The sequence below is a fragment of the Rhea americana genome, unplaced genomic scaffold, assembly GCF_003343005.1.
Source record: "Rhea americana isolate MKP2758 unplaced genomic scaffold, rheAme1 scaffold_141, whole genome shotgun sequence".
NCBI lineage: Eukaryota > Metazoa > Chordata > Aves > Rheiformes > Rheidae > Rhea > Rhea americana.
The window spans coordinates 1141442-1162781 of record NW_028185495.1 but is presented as its reverse complement, the minus strand read 5'-3'; the positions used below and the strand labels follow the sequence as shown (position 1 = coordinate 1162781).

Genomic DNA, 21340 nt, shown 5'->3' with positions numbered 1-21340 from the left:
AAGAGTTTTTCTTCAGTTCAGTGTACGAGGKTTTTTTTTTTCTTATTATTAAAAACATTGTGAATCAAGACAGCTGACACAATTATATTTGATGTAACTACAGAAGTGACGGAAGGATATGCAAGAATATAAGGTTAACTGAAAATGATGGAAAGTATAAAAAAATACTGATTTTAAGACTTGGGTAACTACAGAATATCTATTTTAAGTAGTTTTTAAAACAACAATTTTGAGGTTTATTTAATGAAAGAGCATGTTTATTAGAAGCGCATATTAAGTTGGTGCTGAACAATGATTAGCAGTGAAGGAAGCTATGCGTAAAAGATGCTACACTTGAAAATCTGCTGTTCTATACTCAGCTTGACTAAGGGTCAGAAACTCTGATTGCTGGCATAGCAATTGTGATTCCTTCCTTGTTTTCATCACACAAAACAAGTGTTCATAGGCGAAAGAGGGCACACCTTTTAAAGAAAAAAAAATTCACACAAAAGTTATATTAGGACTTGACACAGCTCAGGTAGAGCTCCTACTCTCTTACATTGTTCCAGAGGTCGTTGGCACAATAGGGATGTCTTCAGCTTCCAAAGGAATCGACCATGGAATTTGAAACTGGGGAGCAAGTTCTCTCATTATGATATTTCTAAAAGAGCAGTGGAGTGGGGAGGGGAGGGGAGAGAAAAGAAAAAAGACAAGACTGTTTAAACAAGGTTTATACAACAGATACAAACTCCAAAACAAATAGATATATGCATACACCTTTAATCAACTTGGTTGTGGAACACCAGCGGCATTAAGTCTCTGGACATGTATTTTTTTTTTTTTTTAAATTGTGTATATTACACTACTAAAACAACAAATTTAAATCTACTACAATCCTTAATTACATTTGCTATAGAAACAACAGAACCCTCACTTGCTCAGGATTTGTAAGAAACCGCAGTCTATGTACTCCAATTCCTAGAAAAATTCCTAGGACATGATTCGGTCTGATTAATTTAAGTGTTCAGATTCCTGACTTCATTATCTAACTGAAAGTCCCTGAAAAATCAGCAAGCCATTCTAATCAAAGACTAATTGGTACTTTCAGCAGTAATTTTATTTCTCAGAAGTTTATACAGTAAAAACTAGAATAACATGTAAAGTCTCTGGTCTTAACTACAAAATGATTACTTTATGCCCACATACGTTTTTAAAACCTTGTTAATGTCCTACTGTCCAAGTATTTCATCAAATACATTGAACTTGAGATTAAAATTACCAAAGTAATAATACTGAGTACTTAAAATTCTGCATTTTAAATTAGCTCAACTCCAAATATTAATTTCTAAAAAGCTGAAAAAAAGTCTGCTGTTGACTTAACACTACAAAGTATTATCTTTTAGCACAAGGAATAAATTGATAACTTTTTTCAGAAATTATGACATGTACAGCAACTTGAATAAAGAGAAGTCTAATTGTCTGAGAGTTCCAACTCAAAAAGTAACCTAAAACAACAGGCCTACAGTTGTTATTATCTAGAATTTCAATCTAGTTATAAATTCTTTTTCACCATTTAGATAAGATACTAGATCTTTTGATAATGCAGCAAGCTCCTGCTGTATCTCATCAGTGCAATCTTACTGTAAAGCCAGTTTAACTGACCAAAATGGGATCAACTGAGTTTGAGGGCAACATTTCACTGGCACACTGTTCAGTATCCAATTTTGCATAATCCCTTATTACCCATTTTTTGCTCCCAGTGTAACAGATTGAAGGTAGCATGACAGGGTATCTTGATGCTACCTCAGCTTTTATATACCATTATGAAATACACAAGCATAAAAATATATACTGGCATAAGATCAAGGAAAATGTTCACTGATTTGGGCATATATTAAAAAGCAGGAAACACAATCACTCAGCGGTGCTTGCCCAGTGAACAGGCAAAATGCCTGAAGTAAGTCAATAAACTCTTACCCAAGTATCTTAGCACAATCATCATAGTATTTCATGGAGTTCTTCACAAAACTGAAGCCATTCACATCACAGACATAGGATTGTCCATTAGCACGCAATAAATCAAAGCCACAAACTGTTTGCTGTTTCAGAATAAAAGTTCAAATCATTTCTGGCAGGTATCATCTTCCTTAGGTTTATTTACTATAAATATTCATTATATTTTATTATGTCAAAGAAAGACAAAAATATAATAGATTTAATACTTAATGCCTTTTGACAGATCCACATAAGGTTTGCTCACTTTATGCAACCATTTTTCTATTTATTAGCTTTACACTCCCAACTTTAACTTTGCTTTAAGCTTCCTACATATCTGTAGCAGTATCAATATTGCAGATCAAGCCCACATGTTCACAAACCTAATCCTCAAGGCCTTCAGTGTGTATGCAATGATTGGCTTACAAATTCCCCATTCTTAGAGATTTTTTTCTAGATGCTGCTTTTTGAGGGTGGCAGGCAAGAAGAGGCAAAGCACCAATAAAAACGTTTTTGTCCAAATTTTAATTTGATAGGATGTCATTTTGACATTGACATATTAACATTGTTAATTTAGGATAAAATGCTATTTTAACAGATTATCACCAAGCAAAGTGGGCTTTGAAGATCTAAAAAGTATTGGTCCATACCCTACAAGCTCCTGAATACCATCATAGTTACATGCAAGTAACACATGACAGACTGAAAGGCAACCTTTTAATAAGAAGGCAGAAGGGATGCTAAGAAATTGAGTGAAGTTCTAATTAAAGTACCTTAAACTACATAGAAATAGAAATCAAAGATTTAAAATAATAATAATAATAATAATAATAATTGTGTCAATACCAAATTATATTAATTGGGCCCAATGTAAATACTACTTAAGAAGAGTTACATAAACTTGACTACTGCAGTTGCGTTTCCGTAACTTAGAAACCATTAACAATGTGTATGATGCATAAAACGCACACGCTGCGGACTGGTAAAGCACAATAGTAACAGGAAACTCGCACAATAAAACCATCCCATCCAGAACTTTTTAATGTAAAGGAAGAATTCTTCCAGATTAAACAAAATGTAGATGCAGAAGTTTAACTCTTCTTTTTGGGAGTTCTGCAGCAGTATAACTACTGGCTCTGTACACACAAACACTAAGGAAGCTTCATGTGGTAAACAATTAATTAGCACTAAATGTTTGATCAGATAGCAAAGTATTCAGCTTACCTTGAAAGCAAGGCATACTTTCCAAGCAATTAACTTCTCTCTTGCATTCAGGATGACTGGGTATCTCACTTCTTTGCCTTCACTATCTCGTTCTACCTTGCCATCCAGAGCTGGAGACTTCCGGGCTTCAGCATGAGCATAGTCTGGACCTACTGTGTACACCTTTATTAAAAAATAGGAACTCTTGATTCAGTGTAATTAAGTTACATTATACAAATACAAGCACCTTACTAAATTTATCTCAACTCTGAGAGTCCATGCAAAAAATGCTAGCACGTTTTCATCACTGATGAAATGGCTCTAACGTAAGTTCCTCAACGGCACTCTGTTCCGAGGATACCAACCATTTACTGACACCTTAGGATGAAACAGGAGGGGAAAACAGCCAGAGCCCAAGTGAATAGGATAAGACAGAAGTTGCTAAATGAAGATGAATGTTTTATTTTTAAACCGAGTAATCTGTAAAACCTGGATAATTTAATAATTAAAAAAAAAAGAAGTTTTGAGATTATTTGATTATTGAAATTTGACTGTAGGACTAAGTGATTCTTGTTATTAAAAGATATTTTCATATTTTAGCCAAGATTGAACAAAAATGATCTGCCCAGTTTTATTGTGACAAGATAAGGGATTTAGAGAATCAGAATGCTATCTCCTCTGCTAGAATTTCAACTGGTAATACTCACTGAAAGCACTGGAGCCTTTAATAAAACAGATTTGCCAAAAGCTCTCAAGAAATGGGCTACTGTTACTTTCCTTAAAAACAAATCTGTAAGACTTTCTTTTGATAAAAAAAGTCTTCAACTAAACAGGTGATTGTAAATACTGTCAAATATCCCATCTATTCTCAAACAGGACTGAGGAAAGCCATGGTTAAGAGCTCTCACACTATCTTAATACCTTCTTGGTTTTTATCAGATGGAATAAGGACCTGGCTTAAGTCACAGAAACCTCTCCAAGGCTAAAAATCTAAGCTGACAACACCCCTTCCATGTGCTGAATTTAACAACGCGTGGTTGACTATAAGGCAATACTGACTCACTTGGAAGTCTAATGAGACTAGACATGCCTTCTCTCTAGTGGGTTTATCTTTGYCAGTAGATTTAAGGGAGCAACTGTAGGCAGTTGCACTTCTTCAAAGAGTTCTCAGATGCAAAGTCCTACAGGAGATCATGGGTAAGGGATGGGGTGACAAGTATGTCTTATACGCTACTGTAAGGCATGGCACGCGGTATTACCAACCTCCTGCAAGATCTGACTGCCTGTTTCCTGCTTGACTGATGAATGAGGTATCTCAGCCACTGGCAAGCCGAGATTAGAGTATGGATGACAGAAACACCTGAAAGCAGGTCAACTCGGGGAAGAGGGCAAGTTGGGTGAAGCTGCCTGATACAAAGATGACTTCAGTCTTTTTACTTGAAGAAAATCTACCATTTACTCAGGATGCTTAAGTCCACCGTTGCTGTTCAGTAACTACACTACCACAGTAGTCAAAGCAGTCTCCACCCACCCAAGTCATTTGCATCTCTTCAGTTCACTAGAAACTTTTATTTTTGGAACTAGACTGTAAAACTTTTAGACAGGCTTCTGTAACCTTAGGTTAACCTACTGCAAAGCTGTTCTGCATGATGTTGCACACTAAAACCATGCAAAGCATACGGTTCACAGAATTTGTCTGAAAACATAAAAAACAGCATTCCTTTCGTGCATCTCCAAGTGGAAGAAGCCGAATGCTAAATGTCAGACTGACTTCCACTCTTGGCCTAAGTACGGTGATTTTCCATGCATGTGGTAAAACAATTATTTGACATGTTTTGTGATGGGCCTAAAATTGTCCTCTGACACAAAGAAAAGGAAAGTAATGTTGATAGATGGCTGGCTGAATTCCCGTTCTGTTATTACTGTATTTTATCACTCTGTCATGATGCCTAATCTTTTTTATCTGTTCAAGTAAATGAAGATAGAAAATAATATACAGGTATGCTTAATGCATTACTAAAATTATATGAAGTTGGAAAAAGTAAGTAACTAGTGTTGATTAATGATAAGATTAAAATATTTGATAAAAATACATTTCAAGTACAGATTTCTTTGCAACTTACAGACCAAATATCAAGGTAGCATCTGTTTAAATACGAAAGTATGTGGTGTTTTGGCACTAATACATTTCAAAAACAAAGACAGGTAATAAGCACCGAGTACTTGATCACAACGACATAAGCAAAGATACTTTGAATCACAAAGTATTGCCAGAATAAGAGTGACGTTCTCTACTTAACTGTACCAAAACTTTATTAAAATTAATCCTTGACACAAGGATATACTTTCATCTTTAAAGCTGACAAACTCTTAGAGCACTTGATTGTTCTAAATATAAATCAGAATGCATAGTTGTCATACCTTCACATCAGTGCCATCTGTAGGCATGAATTCCTCATAAATATAGGAGCCTGTTTTTCTCACACTGCTTTCAGGGGAATATACACTGCTTCTGCTGCCAATCTGAAATAAATATTTTTCTATTAATAAACTCAAAGGCTACTGTCTGAGAGACTTTTAAAACTCCTTAAAGTATCACATCCATATCGATAGCACTTATTTTCTGTCCTAAGCAAAGTAGTTTTTTGATAGTTCTCAGAAGATCTGTATGATATTCTAAATACGTACTGATAGTGTATGCTTCTTTTATCTACAAGAATAGGCAGTAGCTGACAATCTAATAAAAGGAAGGGGTCTTAATTCATTTTACAATTTTTCCTGAAACTCATTTTTCTGACCTGTATCACTCCTATATAGGCCAAACRTGACAAAAACAAAGATGCAGGTCTCAGCTAACATACAGACAAGGCAAATTCACTCTGCAATTCTCTGCTAGACATCTGCAGCTTTTTTTTTTTTTTCTTTTTGGGGGGGGGGGGGGGGGGGAAGAGAGGGAGGGAAAGGAGGGAGAAATGTAACTTTCTTACAGAATCTGCTTCTGCATTCTCACACTAGGACGCTGATTCCACTCCACAACAGTTAATTTCACTAATTTTCCACTAAGTATGACAGAATTTCAGTATTTTCACTACACTATCCTCACCTTCCGAAAGAGCCTCTGGCTTCCACCTCCAGCAGATGTTGGATAATAAATGTAAACATTGTGGTCCTCAGCACTAACTGGCTTTTCTACAAAAGGCTTTTGGAAAATTTCCCCATTCACTTCCACATGATCTTCTCCTTCAATCAAACTACATTCTGAAGAAACAGTGCAAACAACAGAGATACAATGATATATTCATGGAAAAACTAATTAGAGATTAAAGGCGATTTTGGCCATTGAAATAAAGATTACTGTGAACCTTTGGTTGACTGATTTGCTATTGACTGCACGAAGACTTCATGATCATTTGCTGAACATGTTTGCTGTACCATGTCTAAATGGTATTATATTAATCCTATGTTTCAGGATTTTAGCCGATTCCTGCAGAATGAGAGAGCAAATAATCCCCTACAGATGCATAATCTTGTATGTGAGCATAGGTTTTTGGGGCGTGGGGGTGGGGATGTTTTTTTTTCCTTTTTGGAAATGTTTTGAGGGTAGGAGGTAGGATTGTTAGTTTCTTTCTTTCAGTGCCCTTCTCTGAAATACCAGAGTGATCACAGCTAGACAGTGAATGTGGGGCCAGATGCAACAGTACTTGCCAAAAGTACTGAAGTTGTACTGCAGTATGAGCTGAAAACTCTCTCACAACGTGTGATTGGATTAGGTAACTGCTGTGTATAGGAGCAGAAATCGCTTCACTGCAGGTTGGCTGGGTGCAGCAGCTTTCATTTGACWTAAGTAGCATAAAATGAGTCCTTTTTTCCCAAGGTTATACATACTTTCACCGAAAATTCTCCATCTCTCCTGAGAGCTACAACATTGTAATGCTCCAGTTTTCCTTATCGTTTCTTATCTCTTACTCTTATGTCTTGACCAGTCATTGCAATTTCCTATAGTTGTATAAGGTTTTATTTTTAGTAGGAAAAGCTCTTAGGTTTGTTTTAAAGCAGAGAAAAAAATACAATTGCAACTGATATTCAGAGGAGATCTGCAGAATCTCTCTGGACTACATTTCCTTTACATAGCTCCTTGTATTTGAAAGTGAAAGGATTCAATAAATAGCCTGAGTTCTTTTTGCCAACCCTACTATACTAAGCAAGATAATTAATTACCATGAGTAACATAAGACAAATCACAAACGCTCCTTCCTTGGTTGGTAGCATATTTCTATATCAGTCTGAGTGATAGTTACAAGAGAATTCTAACCCCAGACTTCAGAATCACTCTTTTAATATACATACTTTAATTAAATACTGGAGAAGAAACTGATCTCTGAGCCAATGAACTAATTCTCGAGGAAGCAAAGTTCAGTCTTCCAGTATGAATTTACTGTTCTCCAACAGAAATCAAAAGATGCCAATGGCTGATATTTTTGTCATCAGTTTTTACCTTGGGGATTGTTTGGATCACGGTTTAGAACTGCATAACGAGGAAGTAAAATGCCTTCAGCTTTAAGAATACTGTATACTTCTCTCCTAGAAAAAAGGAACAGAAGTTGCACAGTAAGACTGCAGGTCCTGACAGTGCTTGCATTTTCCAGCCCACGTGGAAGGGAAGAGGAAATTACATAACCACACTACATAAGAACACATATATACTGTAAGACTCTATTTGTGTATACAATGCTTCAAAAGGTTTTTGATGGAGAGCTGTACCTCTGCAGTGATCTCATCAGTATCAGCAGAACAGTTACATTTGCAGTACCAGTGCTTTCCCTCCATACTCACAGTGCAAGAGCAATTTGCACAGAACAAGTCTCTCAGTAGAAGAGATTAACAAGGCAGGCTGAAAACGTTCATACCATATAGCAGTTGTAGCAAGTCTGTTCACTGTTCCAACATTTATTTTGCTTACTATTGTCTTGTTAATAATTTGCTAAGCACGCTCACAGCCCAGAAAGAAAATTCATTTTGGTATTCAAAGATCATGTGGTCATTCAACAACCCTCAAAAGTTTTCAGTTCACAGAAAAACCCTTACATAAGCCACATGAATTCTACAAATATGCTCTGCAGTTGCAGAGAACAGTTACGGCCCCAAAGTCAAATGTGCTTTTATTTCCTTATCTCAGAGACAATTTGATATGCTTCCAATTAAGCTTTTCCCATTTCAAAACTAGCAACTATCTTAATTGACGCTGCTAACCTCTTTCAACATATACAACTGCAAAATGCAATGCCTGTAAAATGTAAAATTAGTACTCTACAAGAAACTGAATGTTTCAGGACAACTTCAAGTCATCAAGAAACTCTCCTCTAAATTTTCATAGCTGGCATCAGGATCTCATTATTTAAGTTTCACAGTTCCAAATGACATGAATAATAGGTGATAAAATGTATATCAAAAGTTAGATTAACGAATAATGATAGCTAACCAAGTGCTATGCCTCTTCATGTTAGAGCTTGACAACAGAGGATTGCAGAGTTCTGAACCTATACTATACATATTTTCAGACTTTAAGTTTTTTTATTTGCTAGGCATTAGACAAATGTATTACCAAATTTCTATCTGGGTAAATCTTCCGATCCATCAATATGTAAGCAGTCAAGGAAAAAAAAGGCACACCTAAACACACATCACAGAAAATTATAAATAAAACAAAATTCATTGTAATTTACATTGCTGTACAATACATTGAAACTGTTGTTGTGCAATACCAGCAGATTCTGACAGTTTCATTTAAAAGTGGTTTGTTCTTGGTAGGTATTTATCATCACTTACCTGTCCTGTATGTGATACTGCATATTCAAGTCATTGATTACAAATGGATTCCTGAGTTTTGCATAGGCAACTGCTTTGTCCAGTGGAAAACCTATAATGTTTATTAAAGAATATAAATTAAAATCACAGGACACAATGCTAGTGAATAGTCTGGTATCTTTATCTTCAAACTTTAGAGTATAACCAGACATATGGCTTTGGGAGGACATTCCTCCCTCGACTACAGACATACAAAATGTGTGCTTAATATAATCATGAAACTGTAAACCAATTTCAGTGTACCTTGCTAAGAAGCAGTAGTCCTATTTCCCATTCCCTCCTCCTCACTCCACATTCCCTAGTGCTAGAACTAGGGTTTGTGCTGCCTTTGCGTAAAAACGTGATTTTTAACGTCACCCCACTCACCTTTGGTTCACTGCATAGTCCCACAAAAAACTTGAGATTAGCAAAGATGCAAGAACATATAGCTAGACCCACCACGCTCATTAAGACAGCAGCAGGCTTTTGCAGTTATTGGTCCAAGTTAATATTAGAGCAACAGTGCTTACCATTCCACTGGCATCCTAAATATTTACTAATGTAACAGCTATTTTAAATGTCATGTCAGAACAGGACTTTCTCACGCAATAAAAATAGCATCATTTTAAGAGCTTGCATTTTAAAAGTCAGTTGTACTACATTAAACAAAAGGGTACTGCTTCCTATGAAAAACCAAGACAACCAAAAGGCAAAAATAATTAAAAGAATTCACCAGACTGGAAGAAATATTTAGTTGTTGAGTTTAGTATTAGTAAAATTTAATTTAGTATTATTTACCTTTAGAATGAAAGGAAATGAGACAGTCACATGAAGGCCAATTTTCTACTGGCTCATTCAAAATAACATCCTCTTCAAATATTACAACAGTTATGTACTTAAACATGGAGAGGCGTTCAAGAATTTCTTTCATAGGTTTGGACTTAGATTTCTTAGCCATTGAACAAATCCCAACTAGAATTTGTCTTTCTGGTGGCTGATGAGGAGGAAAAAAGCAATTATTATAATTTCTAAGTCTTCTCAAAATGCAGCAGTGTTTTAGCAGCATAATACTAGTGCAGACATATTCTGTTAAAATTCACATACACAATTAAAATTAAATCAGAGGTAGTAAATTGCTAGCAAGTAATACAATGTGGTATGACAGCATTTTACCCTGCATCTTTATGAAACATGCTTCAAAAAAATAAATTGTTCAACAGCACTATACTACTTTAAAATATTTTTGTGAGCATCCTATCAGCAACAAACATATAGGATCAAAAATTGAATCAGAAGTGCCACACCAGAGTGAAATCACACTGTGATTTAAGTGAAATTACACTGAGATTTAAGTGAAATTAAGCAGCAATTCATTTTTAAACAATTTAATTTTTCCAAACATATTAGCCATAAGGCTTCTCATTTTAGTACCTATTATTAACAAGTGAATCATGATAATGAAAACTAATCAATTGGAAAATATTACTCTGGACTTATTCTGTGTATAGCTAGTTTCACACTTCTTCTGTACAGTTAATAACCTTTTTCACTTTATAAGCCTTTAGACAAATTTTACTTTTCCCAATGGTATTAGGTGTGACAGCTAATCTGTTCATCTGTTTAAAAATAAACAAGAACTCCACAAAGATCCTTTAAGTTATTGTTCTTTTAAAACACAGCCAGTCACTTTTTCTTGTTAAAATACACTAATTGCACTAAACAGTCTGAGCTGCTAATTTTGTAGTAGGTGTTTGCATTTTCATTAATCATGATCAAGTGTTTGATTAACATTTCTTTTCATCTAAATTTTAGACATGCTTGCAATCAATGAAAACTTAGTCTGATAATTCTCTGAAGTGAAAAGTTACAGACTAAAAGATGAAGAAAAGATACAATTTAACAGACGTAACATGACTGGTGCAGGATAAAAGAGTTTCAGTCTTAAACTAAGAAGTGGTAAGTACAGTGTTAAAATACAATTCACAGCATTCTACAAGTATAATAAACTGGAGTATAACTTGCAATTAATTTCCCATGCACTTTTTATAGAAAGATAAGAAAGAAGGAAAGAATAAAAACATGTCATATCCTCACGGAAACAACAGTAAGATGATTATAAGACGAAAATAGAAATCTTACGAGTCTGTTCAGGCTGAAAATCAAAGATAATTCCATAGCAGTTGACAATATATACGAAAGGTAAACTCTCCATTTTTTGCTACTGATTATCCTGATAAGGCTTATGCCCCTGAAATTCAATCCCAGAATCCAAATCAAGTCTGCAAAGCTGGCACAACCACTTGAACTGCTCCAAAATCTGTATTAAGGTCAAGTACCTCTATTTCCAAGTTCAAGGTATACATATTATAACTTACTTTTCAAATGTGCCGCATTTCTAAATGTAACTGACTGGTCGCCATCTTAATATGATTAGACATTTCCCGATTTAAGCCTAATACTGAAACAGTGATCTATGTGAGCTAATACAATTTCAAAGGTAAAATAACACTAGAAAATACACAGTGCATACATGCCCCTATAGTACATACAGAGTCATATTCCTCCTCCTCCTCCTCTGCATGGCCATAGAAGTGATCGTAATCTGCAGATCTGGCCGAGTCCAGCAATTCCTCCCCATCTTCTCCACCCACGAAGAATCTAGGAGGATCGCTCTCTGTTGCRCTAACAGACATGATTACAAGGCCTGGAGAGATCTAGGTAGAAGCTGCAGCCGCTTCAGCAGCTGAGATACTGGGCATATTCCCAATGACTCGGGAACACAAAAGTCCCCTGCTCTTTGATGCTGCTTCTGCAGTCTTGCTACTGTGATTAAGCTGTCTCCCAGGCACAGTTTAACAGGTATCAGCTGTCCATTATTGGTTTGAGTTGTTGCTCCAAGAAACCAGCCACTGGTTACAGTTTCCCTGAGATGATATGGCAACTTTTTATCCTAAAACCAAACACAAAACAATTTGATAAAGGCACATAAAAAAGCTTCCATATATATGTATATATAGATAGATAGATAGTTAGATATACATAACATATATACACATGTATATATTATATATATATWAAAAACATTTGGATATAAATATACCTCTGATATAAGACACAGCATCCAAAGCAAACCATCAGAAATAAAACTCTGCAGACTATACACAGTCTACTTTCCTACACGTATGTTTGGACCTGGGGCAAGTAATTTCAAGATATTTCAAACTGCTTACTCAGACATTTTAAAACACCCAGTACTACTCTGCAAAGTAGAAAAGCATTAAATGCATTCTTTCCAACTTAGGAAAGGTAAAGCATAGAGGATATTTTTTATACAAAGTTAAAGGAACAATAATCTTCTCTAGATTCGAGATATTTAAATCCCTATTTCTGTCAGCTATTTCTTCTACAGTTTCCTGATAAAATGAGCAACGGCAAACAACTAAAATTAATAAAAGAAAAAACTGAGAAAAAAAATCATATAAAGCCACCATTAAGGCTATTTAAGAAAACAATTCCTTCAAAAACAGAGCAAGACTTTGGTTTAAAAGCAAAAAGTATGCCAACTTGATGTCGTGTGTGTATTTACTGAAGTGCTGCTTTATTTTTTACACTGAAAAAATATTTACAGAGGTACCCATTAGTGCTGCCTTTGATCAAAACTACTTCTAAGCATCAACATTCAATGTCCCAGTGAAATGGACACATATTAACAAGTCATATCAAAAATAAAGTCTTGGCCAAGTATGCTCTATAAAAAAACCAGACTTGATGCTCAGTCTTGTTATATTTACTAGACAAGTGTTATTTTATAAATTGTGCATGGTTTTATACTATTAATTTTAACTTATTATTGTTTGGAATTTTWTTAAAGGTGATTTGTTTAGAAGTTAATCTGATCACTTGGTTTCAGTGAGATGGCCAAAGTCACTTAAAGGAACGCAGGCACACAGCAGCTTCAGGGACTGAGCTGTCGTGTGGTTGCTGCCGTTTGCCTCTACTGCTTCTTGAGCAATGGTTTTAAGCAACGAGAAAGAAATTACTGTAATGCATAAATGATCTAAATTAAAGGGACGAGAACAAAAATCACTTAGGTTGTTCATTAGTCAGATTATTATGTAAGTGCCACTGAACAATGATGTCTCAGCAGAACTGAGTTTGTCTTTAAATATCTGCCAAAATAACTTCGACTCTTCTATAAACCAAATGAAGCAATAGGAAATTTCCAATGGCAATCAGCCATTCAGCCACCTGTAAAAGAGGGTGGCAAACAGCAAAAGTTCCCAAGAAAGGATCTGCCGTAAGTCAGAGGGCAATAAATGACACATGGATAAATAATACAGCTGCTTCAGATTCATAAAAAATGAGGTCTGAATAACAGACGCACGGGAATTCTGGAGTGACAGCAGGGGATTCCAGTCTTAAACATATTTGTTATATACCTGCTGTTTCAATCCCATTAGTAAAAATTACTTTCCCTTATCATGTCAAACTGCAGCTGTTTGTTTCAAGCAACAAGGACAAAATGAAACTTCAAACAATTTGTTTTGCTCCCACGAGAGTTAGAAATTAGGTATTGAGAGAATTTCATTTATGAAAGTGTGAAGAAAACAAGCTGTCCAAATCCTGCTTCGGTAAGATTCTGCAAGGTAGAAGTTACCAATGTGTATTGGCAACTAATTCAGAATTTTTAATTAGTACTAAAGATTAAAAAAAAAGTTGGCAGAGTCTGAAGAACTAGATTCAAGCTTAAGAAAAATGAAAATAAAGTTTTGCAGCTCAAGACAGCTTGTCTCCCCTGCCCCAATTCTGTAAATACTCTCATATCTAAAAGCAATGTCAGTCAGGTGAGTTCCTCACCAGACCAATAAAAAAAATCATTTTCAAGTCAGTCAAGAGAAACTGAAGGACGTAGCACAATAATTTACAGCTATTCCTTAAGAATAAGTGAGACAATACAGAATAAAAGCCGAACTCTCTGCAATGCTATGGTACAAATTGTGGTACACTATTGCACCACATACAGCATGAATTTGTCATTTCCTCTTTAGAAAAAAGAGAGAATGTAAAGAAAAGGGTAAACAACTGAGGTATGACAAATCTACAAAATCAACAGCAATGGAGAAGGAAAACTGTTCATTACCTCTTCTAATATCGTGCTTGAGGGCAAAGACTAGCAGGTGGAAGAGACAAAAAGAAGTCCTCCCCTCTCAAACACACAATATATGTAATTATGTTTTGGAAAATCAGATGATTTTGATTCTACAAACTTGTATGGGTTCAAGAAGTGTTTAGGTAAATTCATGGACGGTGGAAAATATCAGATATGATATCATCGCTTGAAGTCCCCAAGCTGCTGCAAAATGAATGATTATTCTTGAGTGATCGGGAGAACAGGCCATATGTTCTACCCTAGACACTTTACTATTGACCAGACTGATCTTTGGTCCGACTCCAGAACAACAGTTCTTAAGCAGTATAGCTAGTGAAAGTACTTAAGAGCAGTATTTAATGAATTTCAGAATTAACAAAACTGCAAAAATATTCCACAAATCAGACAAAGACAGACTGGCAAATGTAATTCCCCAACAGGACAAATCAGCATGGCTATTTGAAGCTTAGTGTTTCTCCACTGTACTCACTCAAGAATCTTGAGAGTGTTTGCTGGTCTTACGGGTGGCAAGCAGATCTGTCGAGGGGAGCTTCACTTGTGGAAAATAACCTTTGTGGTTAGCAGGTTGTTTTCTTTCAGTGTGATAACATTTATCACACTGTTCACTCTCTGAAGGTGGTAGCTTTCGTGCCTTCTAACAAGTTGCAAGGCACATGCTTATCTTAACACACTGCTAGGGAAATTTGTTTTGCAGAAGTTTCTTAGATCAGTTGACAATACTCCCAAGATATCATCAGTTTGAAGAGCAAGCATCCTCTTCATGAGCACATACTTTCCAGCTGCAGATGAGCCCCTCTAGCTCCTGTGGAGGAATGTGCATTCAGTATTACTGCAGGAAGACTGGTAAGAGTATACATTTATAAATCTAGAGAAGAAAAGACAAACTGTGACTGTGAGGAAAACACTTCTATATTTTGCTTGGAAAACCATCCTCAGCCTATCCCAGAGACACAGGAAATGTAACTTGGCAAGATACATCTGGCAGGGTTCCCGCTGCTGCTTGGGAGGTCTCTTAAGATTAGAAAACTACAGTTTTCAGAAACATCTAATGATAGCCACATCAATGCCAACTCAGAATATACACATTTTCTGAGCTGACCAGATATGGGATTATGGCTATTTTGTAATTTACTCTCTCCTAAGGAGAGAAAACTAGGGTAAGGACTATGGATGCAGTGACGGAAATCCTGGGATGAACTCATTTCATAAAACAATTATCCACACAGATAAATTGCTAGATTGCTATTCCCTACTATTGCAAATGGGCCCCAGAATTTTCAGTTTATAAGATCAGAGGTAAAGGATTGAGAAAAGATATTGACCCTTTTGCAGTCTTATAAGCTACTACTGCATCAGCTAGCTGAATTGCATATAAGTTGGCATTCTGATAGCTGATCATTACCAGTTTGTCCTTCAGACATCAGATGCCATAAGCTACTGTCAATAGCATAAATCTATGTCATGATAGAAATGAGTAAATTCTTTATTTTCAGAGTAAATGCTTTTATAGATAAGAGTTAAGATCCAAGAAAAGAGACTTGGAAAAAAATCTGAAGATAAAGAGCAAGAAGATGGTGCTCTCTTCTCAAATGATGTCTCAGTTCCTCTGAAAGTATTGTCAGTGGTGTTTCGATGCTGACAGAAGAAGCTTTTAACACACTGTGTTTTAAGCAGAATTCCATCTTGCTACTACAGGCAGCAAGGAAGAGTCTTTCCAGCTCCCGCTTTTCTGTATTAAGAAGTGAGCAGCAGCAGCAGCAAAATAGAGGTGAAGATGCTCTATGCTATATCCTCTCATAGCGAGTGCATGAACACAAGCCTCATCAGACAGCGAAGATCAAAAGATTACACACATACCTCAACCAGAGAAGACGGCAATCTAAGCAAGACAAAACCCAAAGCTTTCTGTTGAACATACACTGATCCCTTTCCAACAAGGTAACAGCAAGAAGATCGAGGAAACAATCTCCTCCTGTGCAATAACGTTTCAAGGTAAAACCAATTAGATTATGTTCCCTTTAAACCTCAGCTGTTACGCAAGGGTTCTGTTTTACAGTTTACAGATGAAAAATCTGTTATTTTTGAAAACCATAGTTTAACGGCGTCGTTTCTTTAAAAGAACCTTCAACCAAATGTATGGTCTGCTTGTTCTGCCTGTCCTAAAACCTTCTATTTGTGATCACCATATTATACATCTTGGCAAAAAAGAAAAGATAAGGGAAAGGAAAAAAGAAAAGAAAATAAACTGCTTAAAGAAAACATTGGTTTATTTCAAGAATGTAAAATGAGCAGATCTACTAATCTCAGCTTTTCCCTGAGAAGTTAGATGTCACAAAAACAGCATAATGCAAAAAGAAGAAAAAGTTCTTGAGTCTGATTCCTATTATTACTGCTTACTCATAAAAGGTATATAGCCAGGTAACATTCTGAATACACAAAATTACACACAGACAAATTTAATGCTAATACACATATAGGGCTGTACTTGAATCATAACCTGGTAAGTGCTCAAGTCCAGTGCTCACTTCAGGGGTACTCCATAGACTTTTTCTAATAGAACACTTCTCTACTTTCAAAAGTAAATTCTTAAAGAGGTTTCACAAACCAAAAAACAGTCCCTATGAAATGTTAAACACATATTCCCTCAAACAGTTTTCCTTTCCCCACTCCACACATTACAGCAGCTCAGGAATCCAGGCTTGGTATTTCCCATATTTACTTAGATCATAAAGATTAGCATTCCAGTAACTGTCAGCAATAAATCAGCTCAACACAGGAGAAATGATCTGAACAGTCATGTATAAAGGGCTCAAAGTTTTAACAGCTCTGTTATGAAACTTATAAAAATACTTTTGTAAAACAAAGCAAGCATTTCTCCAGCTCTTCTTTTGTATAAGAATAGCTACCAAAAGAGCAAACTACCTCTACTGCACTCTAATAAGAAGTAATAGACCAAAACTATAGTTTCTCATTTGTAATCTCAAGAATAAAACATATATCATACACTAAACACCCACAGAACATTTACAAATCAGGAGCCACATGTGAAAACCCCTTTGGGAAATGCCATTATAACAAAACAACTCAAAACAGCTTTGTTCCCTTTACATTTGGGGATTTAAACAAACAGATAACTATACAAAAAGGTGTACCTGGCACTTGTCTGTTATATGATTCCATACTTAAAACCCCCCAAAAACAAAACTCCCCAAAACCCACTGTCCCCTTCCCCCTGCAAGAACTGCCCCTTTTAAAGTTTCAGTTCTTACCACTGTAGATTATTCAAACTCCTATCAGTCCACTCTCAGTTTCCTCCAATTCAAATTAAGGAGTGAAAAACTGAATGGTTTTAATAACAATTTTTAGGTGGTCTCAGTGAGATATTAAAAAACTTTTGACACCTTATTTTTAGAACTACTATACCTAAACTTTCATTAAGCAATAAGCAGTCTGTTAGATGGTCTGAACAGACATAATCTAAACAGTCTTCTAAAGCAACCTGGAAATTGTTTTTTCCCCTATTTTTTTCAAATACTTTGAAAAATGTATTTTTAAAATACATTCATGTTTCTGATCTAAAGTACAGGGATGAGAAATATTTAAGAGGCCCGAAAATGGAAAAGTTTCTCCCTACCCGGTAGTTATTGAACACAGCAACGCCGATGCCTGCCACACGATTGCTGATGGATGTTTTTATCTGTTCGAGAATCCCAACTATGCACCATGACCGCTGGCCTAACAGACTGCCACAGAAGGGCAGGTTGTTGGGTTGCAGCTCATGTAGAAACAACACGGGGGAGGCGGGGGGGAAGCGAGAGGGACACAGGAAGAACAAAAACACAGAGTTTGAATGCTGAGGCAGCTGATACAAGCGCAAGTGTCAGAGCTGCAAAGCTCTGATATAAAATCCCCAAGTGTAAGGACCCAAGGGCTTTACCCATATACATAATAATTAAAAAAGAAAAGAAAAAAATCCAAATCCCCAGCCCCCAAGATGACCCCCAACACATCTGGTAATAATTCAGGTTTAAATGCAGACTCTTGAACTACAAACAAGGCCCATGTTCAGTAACGACATTTCCTTGGGTCTGACATGTGATCAGGAAGAGAAAAGCAATAGGACATGGAGAAGGCAGAAGAAGGAAAGGATGTGTAGACACAGAAACTGCTAAAGACCATACCCTGAGCAAATCACAGAACACACAAAACAGAAAATACAAATGGATATAGCAGTTTCCATTACTGAAACATACAAAGTCTGGAGGCATAACAGTCTGGGTAAGAACCRTGAACTCACAAAAAGCCTTTAGCTGTCATCGTCACGCAAGAGCTTCAACCACCCTAACGTGCTCTGCACTCCTGCACAGGGACAGCCACACCTTTACCATCTTCCTTTCCCATACCTCACAGAAAGATTTTTGCCCCATCTGGATTCCTAGTTGAGTGTGTCACTTCTATTAGCTCTGCCTGCTCTGTCATTATAGGAGATGGGATAGGGCAAGATCTATCATCAGCCAGAAAAAGGTGACACAATAGAAATTCTACAAAATAGAAGCTGAAAAGTATTTTATTGTTTGTTTTTAGTCAGCCACTTAGTTGCACCTACAAGCCAAATATGGCTTTCAGACCATCAGATGAAAAGCCATAATCTAGGTTTAATGAAAACTGTGAACATGCTAATTTTTTTCTTTCAGGAATGTAACAAATATCTTGTCGTATTCCAAAAGCATTCTTATATATTACTTTACGCATTAGTCCATCAGAAAAACTATAGCAGTACCCATCCTGAAATTGAGACTAATCTGTCATTTTCACTCCACCGAGCTCTACTAAGGCTTGATGAAACATTTTGAAGAGGAGAGAGAAGTCTTCCCTGCCAGGAAGTGCATCAAACATTTTTCCTAACCAAATCACTCTTGCACTGTTACATCTTCAGCAGTAAAGCTGAAGTAAAAGTACAAGTACTTTTATCACACTTCTTTTTGGCTTGGTGGTTAGGATATTTTTCTGATGAACAGAAAAGAAGGACTTGAAACCACTGAGACAGGAGGGAATAGAAATGATATTTATCCTGCTCCAGTCAAGTGTTCTCAGCACTAGACTGCTGAGGTCTAATTCCACTTCCCCATATGCCACTCGTTTTTGTCAAAGGTGGKCCATTGAGTTTCTGCTTACAGGAAAGGGCTCAGTGCTCTGAATCCAAAGCAGAAGGGACTGAACGTGTAAAATCTTGTCAAAGCTCTAAAGAGACGGAATTTCAGAAATACCAATCTTACCAGCATTCGCTTTACAGGGGCACTTAAATTTCTTGAAATACTATGTAGCTCAGCTAGCAAACTAGTTGCAGTTGCCTAAATCTTTTTTCGGAGATCTGAATTATTTTCTCAAAACCATGCTACCTAACTGGTGCACCTAAAGCAAGGTTCCCATACTACAGTAGCTGAGTCCAGGATGTTAGCAGTTCAGAGCTGTAACCTGCAATGTGAACCAGGATTGCATTAGGAAGCCAGCTTTGTAGAGTGAGAAGACATGCCTTTTAAACTGTGAATGAATGAAATGTCTAGCCTTGAAAGACAACTGTTACATTTTTCAAACATCTTGTCAAGCACATCACATGCATCAGCCATGAAAGATGGTTATATTAATGGTAAGTCTGAAAGGTTTCGGGACAGCTGATTTTTGAACTTTTAAACTCCCACTTCAAAGAAGCTCCCACTTCAAAAACATCAGAACAGCTTCTCTATATGCTTCCAGACAGTAGAACTAGTTACTTTAACTTTTCAGAGATAAGAGTTTTTGCAAAGATGAGGAAGTTGTTGCCAAAAATTCTGTACCAAATTTCCAACACACTCTGTGTTGAGAAACCTCATCCATCCTAACCACAACTGACAGAATGGTAGTCCACAAAACGTGCCAGCCAAGCAGGGTAAGCCAACCAGTGCAAAAACTTGTATTTCTCAAAGGTGAAACACAGAAGAGATATAATGTATCAGTCAACTCCCTCACTAAAAAACSTTTCACATAACAGCAGTTATGTAAACACATAGTTTTGTTATAGGTTGGATTAAAACTTGGTGAAACTGATAGGCTTAACTGCCTCCCTTCATTTAAAATAGCCGGGAGACAATCACACTTGTTTCCACTAAAGCAAAGGCAAAGCTCTTCAGGAATTTGATACCCCAGACAAAAAAGGCTTGGCCTGCTACCAGTTTACTACAGAGGAAGAAAAAAAAAAAAAGGGAAAAGGGATCTAGAGAAGATAGACAAGCAGCTCAAATGGACAAAGGGAAACAGCACTTCGGTTCAGTGTGCTGCAGAAGTTTTAAATAAGGACAAGCATAAGGAGTAGCTTTTCAGGTTAGATAGCACTAGATACAAGTGGCTTAGATGYAAGAGGAAAGCACTTATTTCACTGTGGTTGTGATACCAGGCTCCCCCAGTCTTCCTGCTTTGTGATCAGAGCAGCTAGCTACACCAACAGCTATGACTAGCCAAAAATACGGCTGTCAGGAAAGCAGTGTACTAAGACTCAATGCTGAGGGAAGTTCCCAGGTACAGGAAAACAGCGTGAGAACAGACAGAAATATTACACGGGACCCCCTTGCTATATACCACCCATTTCAYCTCTCCGCAACTTACTCTCGTGTTACAGCTGCTTTTCTCCTCCAGCTTGACTGCAAGCAAATACCRCTCTCCCTGGCCTCAAGTCATTTTACGTGGAATTTACTGCCGGTTTTCACCAGCGCGGGGCCCGCCGCGCAGCCCGGGCAGGAGCGCCGCGAAGCCCGTGCCCCGCGCGGCCTGGGCGCTGCCGGGGCAGCAGCGGCCGCCTCCCGCGCGGCGTGGGGCATCCAGGGCTTAAAGAAAAAAATCACAGAATCAGGGGAAAAAAATAAAAAGAAAGACCAGGCATTTTCGCGTGCTGGCCGTGCCTGCGGTGCTTTACAGGAGGTTCTCGCCTGCTAACAGCACGTGCCCGCTCTGCTCGCCAAACAAAGAGGAGCGGGGCTCTGCCCACGCTGCCGCCCAGCCCCGCGACGGAGCCCGCGGCGCCCAGCAGCAACGGCCGATCCGCCCGACCCGGGCGGAGCGGGACCCCCCGCGGCGCGGAACGGCGCGGAACGGCGCGGCGCGCGGCAGTAACCGCCT

The 21340-nt window shown here is 37.3% G+C and overlaps 1 protein-coding gene across 10 annotated transcripts in view; it reads right to left on the bottom strand.

The window, feature by feature from the left end:
- PPIP5K2 (diphosphoinositol pentakisphosphate kinase 2) overlaps positions 1-20927 on the bottom strand; it is a 49561-nt gene extending 28634 nt beyond the window's left edge. For 4 of the 10 annotated variants that reach the window (XM_085298769.1, XM_085298771.1, XM_085298774.1 and 1 more), the window contains exons 1-11: positions 20831-20926; positions 14661-14993; positions 11571-11971; positions 9820-10015; positions 9004-9094; positions 7673-7758; positions 6281-6435; positions 5599-5700; positions 3199-3360; positions 1957-2078; positions 539-640 (exon numbers count right to left, since the gene is read on the bottom strand). In XM_085298769.1, the coding sequence (XP_085154895.1) occupies positions 539-640; positions 1957-2078; positions 3199-3360; positions 5599-5700; positions 6281-6435; positions 7673-7758; positions 9004-9094; positions 9820-10015; positions 11571-11714 (1160 nt within the window). In that variant the 5' untranslated portion in view covers positions 11715-11971; positions 14661-14993; positions 20831-20926. Of the gene's footprint in view, positions 1-538; positions 641-1956; positions 2079-3198; positions 3361-5598; positions 5701-6280; positions 6436-7672; positions 7759-9003; positions 9095-9819; positions 10016-11570; positions 11972-14660; positions 14994-17825; positions 17845-20830 lie in introns of those variants that run through there. The other 6 variants (XM_085298767.1, XM_085298770.1, XM_085298775.1 and 3 more) reach the window with 5 other exon arrangements.
- Positions 20928-21340: the final 413 nt, after the last annotated feature.